At 38.0% G+C, this 11,764-nt stretch overlaps 1 protein-coding gene across 1 annotated transcript in view; it reads left to right on the forward strand.

Annotated features, from left to right (window-relative positions):
- LOC107729373 (lymphoid enhancer-binding factor 1-like) overlaps nt 1–11,764 on the forward strand; it is a 36,410-nt gene that overhangs the window by 20,092 nt on the left and 4,554 nt on the right. Inside the window, exons 4-8 of the mRNA XM_016539852.1 lie at nt 6,182–6,314; nt 8,117–8,207; nt 8,605–8,724; nt 9,559–9,721; nt 10,211–10,318. Coding sequence (XP_016395338.1) covers nt 6,182–6,314; nt 8,117–8,207; nt 8,605–8,724; nt 9,559–9,721; nt 10,211–10,318 — 615 coding nt within the window. The remainder of the gene's footprint in view (nt 1–6,181; nt 6,315–8,116; nt 8,208–8,604; nt 8,725–9,558; nt 9,722–10,210; nt 10,319–11,764) is intronic.

Genomic DNA, 11,764 nt, shown 5'->3' on the forward strand with positions numbered 1-11,764 from the left:
TTATTGAAATAATTCTGTTCATATCATGGTACCAATTATTTTTGTATCTATTTATCTATAAGTATCTATTTTGTAAAATACAAAAGGAGATAAAATGTTTCCCTATTATGTATTCATATTGCTCTATTTTTTGTTTATTTTTTCTGTACTACAATACCCATAATTTAAAATTATTTAAAATTATTATTAACTTTAACTATTCTTAACTATTAGTTTAGTTTAGTTTTTAGTTTTAGTTTAGTTCCTGAGAATGATTAAAATAAGGTTTCTCTTTCTCTCATTCTCTTGCGCTCTCTTTCTTTTAAAGCCTTGAGGGCAGGCTTTCCTTCATTCGTTCCCCTCTCCTCTACCTCTCGCTCTCTCCATCCACCCTTCACTTCCTCCTCTTGTTTGTATCGTTACCTTGGGCATGTGGCATGTGCCATGAGAGCGCTTCATTAATTGGGTTTGGTTACATTAAGCCCCAGAGCCAACAGGCCGTCCTTCCAATATCACATTCCATTTATAACCCACCGCTCTAGACTGGGGGCCTCTCTTTATTTAGGCGGCTCAGTACTGGGGTTGCTCACTTACTCGGGCTTTAAAGGGCCAATATCGAATTTTTCAGAACTGGACTGTCTTTTGTGAAATGTTTCAATAGTCTGAAACCTAAAGCAAATCACAACAATTTTTATCTTTTTTGTTTGTTTACTCTAATTTTCTTATACAGTGCTTTAAATGAACTTTTAGGGTTAACTATAAGATACACTATACCAGTCAACAGTTTTTGAACAGTAAGGTTTTTAATGTTTTTTAAAGAAGTCTCTTCTGCTCACCAAGCTTGCATTTATTTGATCCAAAGTACAGCAAAAACAGTAAAATTGTATTTTTATAACATTAAAATAATTATATTTACATGTATTTTTTAATGTTTATTTCAATAAAATAAAAATAGCTACAGATAAAATATAACGATATTTAGGCCTATTCATATTTAGAAATCTTTGTGTCAATTTACAGCAGAAGATAATTGCTAAAATCTTTTTATAATATTGAAAATTCAATCATTTTAAACTCCTTCAGTTATTTTATTACTTTTTAATTAACACTTTTTATATATAAATTTTTTACTTTGATTTTGGTTGTATTTTTGCTTATGAAAGTTAGTCGCCTTTCTTGTACAGTGCTTCAAAAGAATTTTGAATGTTAAATATGTTGCATTTATGCCAATGTCAGTTTACTGCAGAAAATAATTTGAACTCATTCCTCTTTGTATTACTAAAACAAACACCGTATCCAAAGTATAGCCAAAAGACTTGAGCGTAATGCTGACATAGACTAGATGAGACTAAGAGATGTGACAGAATCACTTACTGACCTTGGCAAAGTTATATGCAATATTTCAACTACTGCTTTGTAAAAACAAAGGATTATTTTAAATGTTCTGTGGTGATCGTCATTATGCCATAAATGCTTAGTGTGGAGTACTGAACTGAGAACAACCTGACTTGTTTGAACCTACCTGCCCATGCATTTACTCTTTAATTTGCTTTTATTCATGTGTAGGCATCTCTCTCTTTCTCTCTCTCTCTCGTAGATAAACAGTGTGAATGGATTTCACCTAGATTTGTAGCTGTATGGCAATCTGTCGTTAGCACTTAAGTTGCCAACTCCTCGTATGTTTGCAAAACACCTCTCGCTCTTTCACACAGCCGCTTTATTGTAGCCGCGGGCATGAGGAGTCCTCATTGCATATAAATTACAGTAGAGGGAAGCGATTATTATAAACCCCCCCTGTCCCCCCCAATACCATGGAAATGAGATAATTGAGTGGAGGACAAAGGGCTGGTGGTGCGAAGAAAACGCTTGTTGGTAACATTCGCAATGTTTTGGGCAACATAAGCTAATTGGAAATATGCAACTCTACCTACATTTTTGCAAAACTCCAAAATTGTGTCTACACATAAAATTTACTGCAGTTTTCATCTCGAATAAACACTAGTGGCAATAAAATATCAACAACTTTTAATAACGGCTTATTTTAGCATAGTTCCTCGTACAATACTATTATAACCTCAAAACAATTTGGCCATAGTGCATGATTTGTAAACTTATACAAAAACGAATACACGTTTGCATCAAATACTCCGTTCCATATGTATGGCTTTTCTGACGTAGTAAACTTGCTCGGTAGCGCACCTGGTACAGCATTGCATTTGCGACGCGAAATGCTAGGGTATGAATCTTGTGAAACACAAGTCATAATAAAAGAACTCAAACAATCGTAGAAGCAGGCTAAAATATCATGGTTTCTTTATCTTACATTTTCTTTTGTTAACACTATTAGTTAGGTTTAGTGTAGGCGGTATGTCATTTTCTAACAAGTTAGAGCATTAAGCTTTTAAGTGCCACTCACCATTTCATTTCTGAACTGCTGCGATACACCCAACCACCAATGTTATGAAATGTAGCCAGATTCACATATATCAACTTAAGATAAAATGCTTTTAGTGCCATTCACTGGACATTTCACTTTTAAAGTAGAACTTTCCACAAAATATTACGTGTATAGGCCCCTATGAAATCCATTTGATTTTTTCCCAAATATTTTTTTTACCCCAAATTCCATTTTTTTCCATTTTATTTTTTCTAGACTCTGTTTTAATTGTTAACTTACGTTTTATTCATCAAAAAGAATGTCTAGTTAATTGAAATCATTAAACATACACAATTTAACAGCAGTTTATTGAAAGTTTAACAAAAATAAAATTTTTACAGCCCTATGAAATATATTTTATTTTCTTCTCAAATTTATGTTTATTTTTTACCAAATTCTTTCAGTTTCTTCAAGTTAAACCAAACTGGTATTTTGATGGGTTGTTGTGAAGACCTTTAAGTTTCTCTGTTTATATGATATGATTCACAAGAAATGGTAAAATGCTCATGAAGTGACTCTCAGAGCAGTTCTAGAGATCATGTTTATGTGCGAAACCGTGCATCTGCGCCATTCATTCACACAGAAACATGCAGATTCATATTTAAATAGTATTTTGCGGCTTAATATTCACAGACACTAGTCTATAACACATTTTGATCTAAGTGTATGGACCTACTTTTGATTTATTCATCTAAAAAAATTTTAATTCCGTGACATTTCACGTTATACAGTAAATTCTTTTTATGACTGGATTCCGCGATTCAGTGCACGTTTTCCGCATCACGGAAATCATAGGGCCCTATACGTGCAAGAAGCAACGTAATATAATTTTGCAGAAGTGTCATCACAGGCACAATTTACCAATGAGCCTGGGATGGTTTTGGGAAGGAGAGCAAAGGGTGCTTTGCTAACAGAGCTGGTTTTGGGTTAGGAACGTCATGTCTGTATGATAAAACTCATTCTGGGAAAATTCAGAGAAAAGGGTTACCAGCTGGGCATTAGTCTTCAGCGTTTCGTGCTGATTGGTTGAAGTAGCGCTGCTTTCTTGGAGAGGGTTGAGCTGAACGTTGTCCATTTTGTCTCCCAACTCCCAAATTCCTGAACTCTGGCTTTTCCCTCTTTCCTCTGGATTTTCTGCAGGCCCTCAGCCAGCTTGAGTTCTGCACAATGAAATTTCTTTTAAAACCACATCTGAGGGGCTCTTAAAGCAGGCTTGGCCAGACCTGCTTATAAAATCCTAAATGGACTTTCTTTTCAATCGGCACCGCCTCTCTGCAAATATGAATAGAAAGACCTAAGCCTATTATTTTTCTTCAAAATAAAAGAGAGAGCGTGGGGAGGTAGGTCCGTGCTATATCCTGCCGCCCTGTCCTGTGAAAACTCCGAGATCCTTGGGGATAAATCGCCATGGCACCATCCGGCCCGGGTTCCTGTGGTCAGCTGGGGTGTCCGGCCACTTCCTGGTCGGGTTGACCGCAAGTGTTTTTAGTTTAATACGCCATTGAGCCGGGTTGGGAACGGGGTGGCGTAGCCTGTGATCTCAAACCACCGGGAAGGATTTGAATGGCCTTGAGTGGCGGTGAATCACCCTGCGTGACTTTTATTTAAAACCACGGAAAGCCAAAAGCACCAAACCCTCTCTTCGTTTATTAAAGGCAACCACATTTTTGGAAAGCTGAATGTATTTTAAATTTGGCATTTTATTTCTTTTGCCTTATTCCGGAAAGGCAAATGATTTTTTCAAGGTTGTGCCTCGGGGGGCCCCTGCAAATTGGCATGGCAGTCTCGAAGTTTCCTGCTGGAATTTTAGCTTCATGCAATGCACCGAGATGGCAGTTTATTAAGAAGTTGAGAGAAATGGGCTCTGACAGCTGCAACTGAGAGGACCTAAAAGAAGCCCCGATCGAATAAGGTGGAACGCAAAGTGCCAACTCCCACTTTTCATGGCTGCCATAAGTCGAGGACCCCGTATTGACGTACCGGAGAGTCGTGGTGTCTTTTGTACGATGCTTGCGTGGACTCCTTAACTCGAACTGTTTTAAGTTCTTCCTCCACTCCTCTGTATCTCTTTTTCTCCTTTACTTGGAGACAGAGACTAGGGGCTTAAATGAAAAATATGCCTGCCTCTTATCTCTCTCCCAGAGGAAAAGCCAATAAGAGCTGAGAGGCGTAAAATGAAGAGGGGGTAAGGATGATATCATGCAGTCTTCCAGTGAGGGCCTTTCTCAGTAGCTACTGCCCCCCAGTCACATATTAGTAATGAGGCCGAGTCAGGGATAAGGTTTCCTTAAGGTAGGATAAGATCCTATTTAAAACTACTCGTCCAGATTAGCCATCATCTCTGACCAAGAGTTGAACCATATTTAAACCACATACTGGACTGAACTATTAACAGGCTAATTTAGTGGGCAAATGGCTGCAATATAACAAAGAGTGAAAAATTTAAGGGGGTCTGAATACTTTCCGTACCCACTGTATATGAAGATGTTTTATTATTGTTTTTAATTTATTAATATAGTTTTTTCTGTATACAACAGCAATGGATTTATTTTTTTGTTTGTTTTTTGTTTTGTTTTATTGCTTTGTAAAACATCAAATGAGATTATTATTATTGTTTATTTTTTATTAATTTTTTTATGCCCAGTTTCATTTGAAGCATGGGATTTCACTTGGTCATATAGACTTTTAATATCATCCATCATTGATTACAGGTATTTTCATACAAATAATCATCGGCCTTCCCATCGGCATCGGTCAACATTTCTGTGGCACAGAATCTGACCCATCATAATTCTTGTCAGTATGACTCATGAATATTAATTAGGCATATAATGTTCGCCCAGTACCAACTGTGAGTTTGTCCGATTGACTGCAGATGTGACCGGTTGAGGCTTGTTCTTGGTCTCAAAACGAATATTTCAGCTGGATGCAATTTGTTTCCTTTGCACTGAAGTTTTTAAAACATATATGTTTAAGTTATTATTACCCAAAAAGCAGGGTGGAATAACCTTTGGAAAGTGGTTAATTATAATAGTTGCTACACCCCTACTTGATTTAGCCAAATATGACATGCTCTTGGAACAACATCCTTGTTGGTCTTGGAACAACATTCCCAGCATATTTTAGGGATTCGCTTAGGGCTTGGGGTTTGAAAAACATTATCAACCGAACATTTGCTTTGGGTTTATAGGGTTTGGGGTAGGGATAGGGTTAGGAGGACTATGTTTGTTTTTCCAGAACCAACAAAGAATCCAGGAGCATGTCCTACATTTTGAAAGCATTTAGCAATACGGAAATATACAATTGTATATCATCAGCTCACTCTCAAGAATCCCCAAAATGCTTTTGTCGTTTCTGATGTGTTTGGAACTCCGAGTGTTGTTGAAAGTTATCAAAGCTCAGATCTTTCCAGAGAATGACATTCATATCATCGTCCTCCCTCTCGGCTTCTGTCCTGTGTCTGGGAGACTCCGAAATAACGCCCCCTCCCAAGCGCACTCACACACACTCCTCCCGCCCCGTGGTTTTACAGCAGTACGTCTGCCGAGGAAATGGCACCCTACACCTGCCTCTCTGGCCATGTTTCTCCCAACCCCCTTCTTTATTCATTTGGTTCTGCCCCAAAATCCTGCAGTACACAATCCACACATCATCACTGGTGAGGTGCTCAACTTTGGTGGCTCGTTGCCCATTTGTTCTGAGTCTGAATGCCTCGGTCACGTTTGATGTTGTTACAATATCAGTTTTTCCCTCTGTGTTTTGCAGTCAAATAAGGTGCCGGTGGTCCAGCCGTCCCATGCCGTTCACCCCCTCACCCCTCTGATCACATACAGCGACGAGCACTTCGCCCCTGGCCCACACTCGGGACACCACCCACAGGACATCAACTCCAAGCAAGGTAAACGCATGCAAACTGCACAAATACACTACTGTTCATTGCAAACTATTAATGTCATTTAAAATCACAATGACTTATAGACACTGCCATTGGTCAGAAAACAGATAGTTTACAGATAGGCAGAGAGGAAGTTATTACTTTAAAAAAAAAATATATATATATATATATATTAAATTTAATAAATATTATAAAGACAAATGGAAACCAGATACAGTATGGGTCAAAATGTATTTTCATGTTGTCCCTTAAAGGGGCATTTTCATTTTTTCACCCAAAAATTACAAATCTGTCATTTTAATACACCCACATGTCTTTCCAAACCTGTATGACTTTCTTCTGTGAAACATAATATAATATATTTTGAGAAATGTCAGTGTTTTTTGCCAATACAATAGAAGTCAATGGTGACCAAAATTGGTTGGTTACCAACATTCTCCGAAATATATTCTTTTGTGTTCCACAGAAGAAATAAATGCCGGTTTAGATAGACATGAGGCTGGCAGAATGTTTATTTTTGGTGAACTTTTCCTTTTTATGTGTATGTTTGTAATGTTATTTCCTTGTGTTTTTAAGCACTCTTTCTCTATTATCACTGATCCAAAGAGACATTAACTATATTCTTACACTTAATAAGCTAACAGCTCATTCTCACTAGAATCTTATTTCCCTCAAGTCAGTTAAAAGAGGTGGGGTTAAAGTTTAAAAGGGGCGGAGAGGTTTTTGGCAGGCGTTGTTGCATGCGAACCCAACTCCATATGTGCTCCTTCCGGCTAACACTCACCTCTGTGGCGACCGGCGAGGGAGCGGGCAGACAGGATGTGATGAAGCGGAGGAGGTCTGGAGAGCTATAAATAGCCTGAATGAGGCCGCACGCCACGAGCAGATTGGCCAATGATCCAAAGCTTGCTCTGTTTTCATACACAAACACAAACATGGAGTCACTTATTCATCAGACATAATACGCTGAGGGCGGGGTTGAAAATAATACACTTGTGAGAGAGTAGCCTTTTCAAGATCTTTTTTCAGGTGTTTCATGATTCAGTCATCTCACTTGGCGTGGAAAGTCGACATACAATCAAAATAGACCCTGTTTACCACTTAAATACACATTCCTGATTCTACTGTGTATATTATTTCAAAGAAAAAACTAATGTTTGTCTAGAAATCTTTCATCAGACTCTGCCTCTGAAATGATCTCCCTTTTCCGCTGATGTCACCTAGGCTGCGCAGGAGGAGAAAATGATGTTAGCCAGTAGTTAACGCAGTAATTCAATACCCATTTTAGTCCTTTTCTGAACCAAACTGCTCCATGTGAAACAATGGAGAGAAAAATGATGAGTTGGAGATGCAGGGGTTGTTTTTAAACTGCATGTTCTTGCTGTGTGTGTGTATATATCCCTTGGGCTTTGTTGTTGTACACTGGCGCCCCTTTGACAATTTAATTTAGCCCTAGGGTCTTACTTCACTTTTTCCCTCCTCGATTTAAGTCTTTATACACAAACACAGTCTTGACCTTGGTGCAAATGTGTGTATGTGAGAGCGTGCATGCGTGTGTTTGGAGTGAAGTTGAGAAGCTTAGTACCGCAGGCCAACTGACATCCATAAGCAGCGTGAATCATATCAGCAGGGCTTATTAGAACAGCGCAAAAGCATTCCTAATTATCCCATGATCCGCTTATGCACCGCACCGGACCGTAGGGCCCGACTGTGATGCCACACTGCTGCTCTCCAGATGCGTCTATCTCACACTAACACACGCCGATGTCGTTTTCTCATTTGCTCCTTCTTGAATCCTGATGCAGGTATGCCCAGGCATCATCCTGGACCGGACATTCCCAATTTCTACCCTCTTTCCCCAGGGGGAGTTGGACAGATGACCCCTCCGCTGGGATGGTGAGTGCACACATGGCCAAACGGTTACAATTAAGAGAACGTTTTTGGTTGACAAGCGTGAAACGAATGGTTTTGAGTGCTTATCAGCAGATAAGGTTGTATTGGAGCTATTTGTGTAAATTTGAAACAATAAAATTAGCTACATAAATTTATTATATTATATTATATTATATTATATTATATCCAGAAGAATTGGGAAGACGTATTGGACCTTTATTTATTTATTTATTTATTTATTGGCAATTAGGCCATACAAAACTCGAAGACAATTGTATTAATTTAATTTAATTTAATTTAATTTAGTTTAGCATGAATCTTCAAAAGGTTAAGCCATAACAACTAATAATGTGGATAGTGAATGATGCATTAACCCACACACATTATGTTTTGCTCTCAGGTTCTCTCATCACATGGTACCAGGCCCTCCTGGACCCCATGCCACGGGAATCCCCCATCCCGCCATTGTCAACCCACAGGTGAAACACGAACCACATCACGACACAGACCTGATGCACATGTGAGTATCCCATTTAGTAAGCTGCTAGCATTCAACAGCATGCTCAAAATGCAATCTATGTGTTTATGTTCCCTCATAGCAAATATATTTACCCTGCTTTCATTATTTGGGAATTTTTGTTTCAATTTATTAGTAATGGTTAATATAAGATATATAGGCTGATATCGTATATTTATTTGTGCTCATTTCCATTATTTAACATGATTAATTAATTATTAATTAGTTTAATAATACTAATAAATGCAATCTACTAAATCTTAAAATGAAAATCTTTTTTTTTTTTCATACCATACATTACAATGTTGTGCATTTCAACTAGGCATTAAATAAAAATGCATTCTATCTATCTTCTAAATGCATATTACAGATCTTATCATTCATTAATCTGTGCATGTTTAATTTGTTATGTTTATTTAAAAAAGTTTTTAATTTTGACCGTTATGAGCCATGCAGCTGGCTTGAGGTATCAGGGCCAGGTCACCAATGGGAGTGAAATACTGGGAGCTGTAGGGCTTGGGAGTCATAGAGTTGGAGGGAATATGAAGGTTTGGTTGCCATTACTGGTGAAGTAATCTCTTTGCATGAAAGCACCCAACTGGACATAATTAAAAGCCGCTGCTAGCTTTTCGGCACTGGCTCCCAGATTGTTCTCTCATGCAGCCTTCCGATTGGCGGCTGGAATCAGGCATTTGGCGCTCTCACACTCCAATGGCGTCGCTGTGGCAGCCGCTTTCGCACCACCCTCTGAGCGTTTTTCCCCTTTGTATTTCCCTGTATCACTTAATAATTCTTCCCCCTCTTTTTTTTAACTCTTTCCTCCTCTTGTTTCTCCAGGAAACCTCATCACGAGCAGAGAAAGGAGCAGGAGCCCAAAAGACCTCACATTAAGAAACCTCTAAACGCTTTCATGCTGTATATGAAAGAGATGCGTGCCAATGTGGTGGCCGAATGCACGCTGAAGGAGAGCGCCGCGATCAATCAGATCCTCGGGCGGAGGGTACGTATCTGATTCGCGGGTCTCTCGCACCATGTGACCTCCTTCACAAAGGGGTCTATTGTAGTTAGCACTTCTGTCTAACTCAATTTTACAAGTACACCAACACACAAGCTGACAGCTCAGAAATCTGGTCAGGTAGCGTCTTTAACGCTCCATTTTGGAATTGGAAAAAGAGTATCGTTAAACATATTTAATGCTTTAACCAAAGCCTCTGCGGTTTGAGGCGGCTAGCCACAGTAAAGGACCGTTTTGCGGCAGTGTGGGGTAATTGCACCCTGACATGGTTTGAAGTAAAGCGCCGCTAAATTGGAACCAGTGTTTTGATATGAAATCAAAGTTTCTTGTTTTTTTCCTCTTCCTTTCTCTCATCGCTGCATATGTTAATCTCTTCATCATGTTCCATTCCACCCCCAGGCACGCGTGCACATGCACTCGCACACATTTACCCGCACACACACGCAACGTTTGAGAGTTAACAAGGATTTTTAGCCAAATGCAAGCACGCGTCTCTTTGGAAGGAACTTAAAAGTGCATGTCAGTAAGGAACGGCAGCTCCATATGCAACTTTACCCAGGATGGTCTGCCAGAGACAATTATGTAAGTGTCCACACTAACACACTGCCTGAGAGTGAGAGTTGTGTCATGTGTTGATTGCATGAAAGTAAATATAATGCTTGTCTTTAAAAGTGAAAATATATGCATACTACTATTGTTTGCTTAGTAGTCCAAATGTTTAACTGTTGTAAAATGAGTTTGAGGTTATGTCAGAAAATTCTAAAGGGCTATTCACTTGAAGTCTGACGGGACTGAATGATACTACAACACAACAGTTATAGAACAAAATATTCACAAGTTAGATACCAGCATTTCTCTGATACTTGAATTAAAGGGACAGTTCACCCAAAAATTACAATTGTCATAATTTACTCACTCTCCACTTGTTCCAAACCTGTATGAGTTTCTTTTATTGTTGAACACAAAAATAGGATATTTTGAAGAATGTTGGTAACCAAACAGTTGATGGTAGCCATTGTATTTTTTCCTTATATGGAAGTCAATGGGCACCGTCAGTTTTTTGGTTACTACCATTCTTCGAAATATCATCTTTTGTGTAAAACAGAGAAAAGAAACTCCCAAATGTTTGGATCAAGTGGAGAGTGAGTACATTATGACACAATGTTTAGATGAACTATCCCTTTAATTAACAATTTATCTTTGTTAATTTAAAAATACATTCTTCATTCATGAAACATAAGCAGCACAGATTTGAGTAAATGGCTCATAAAAACTTAAATTATTGCATTGAATGTAACGGTTTGCATACAATTTGTTGATTTACTGACTTTATTCTGCTTGAGTTTCATAAAAGGGTTTCCAAAATATAAACTAGGGCTGGGCGATATGGCCAAAAAAATTATCACGATAATTTTTTTCATATCAGTCGATATCGATAATTATCACTATAAATGTCAAATCTTTATTTCTTTCAAGTTTAAAGCCAGATTTTTGCTCCAAAGTGAAATTTATAGAAACACGACCATTAATTTTCCGTAACAAAATAAATATCTGAATAGAAAAATTAATTTCTTAGTTTCTGCATGTTCTAATGAGTGATATTGTTTCAAATCAAGAAACAGGTTTGGGTTGCCTGATAATATTAATAATAATATCACTTTTTTGTCTCTTAGAAATGCACATCTGATAGTAGCATGAGTTAGGAGGCAGAGGTACATTTTTGTTCATTATCAAAATCAGTAACATCTGTAAAAATTGTAGCAACCTCAGTTTTATATGGTTACATTTATTCTGACCATAATCACAAATACATACTATAATTATATACCATTACTCCTTTAATAAAATTCAGTGTGAACATCCCAAATTTCTGTCACAATACCATGGTGCAGTGAGTGTTACTACAGTAAATCCATGGTAAATGATGGCAATGTGTAGATTGAAAAGCCTTCTGACTGTCTCGTTGCACACAGCGTTTCTCCTGTTTGGCTTTAAACTAGTTTAAATCACCGAGTCATTTGTGTTCAT

This window comes from Sinocyclocheilus rhinocerous, unplaced genomic scaffold (assembly GCF_001515625.1).
Source record: "Sinocyclocheilus rhinocerous isolate Xijiao unplaced genomic scaffold, SAMN03320098_v1.1 scaffold1148, whole genome shotgun sequence".
In the NCBI taxonomy this organism is placed as follows: Eukaryota; Metazoa; Chordata; class Actinopteri; order Cypriniformes; family Cyprinidae; genus Sinocyclocheilus; species Sinocyclocheilus rhinocerous.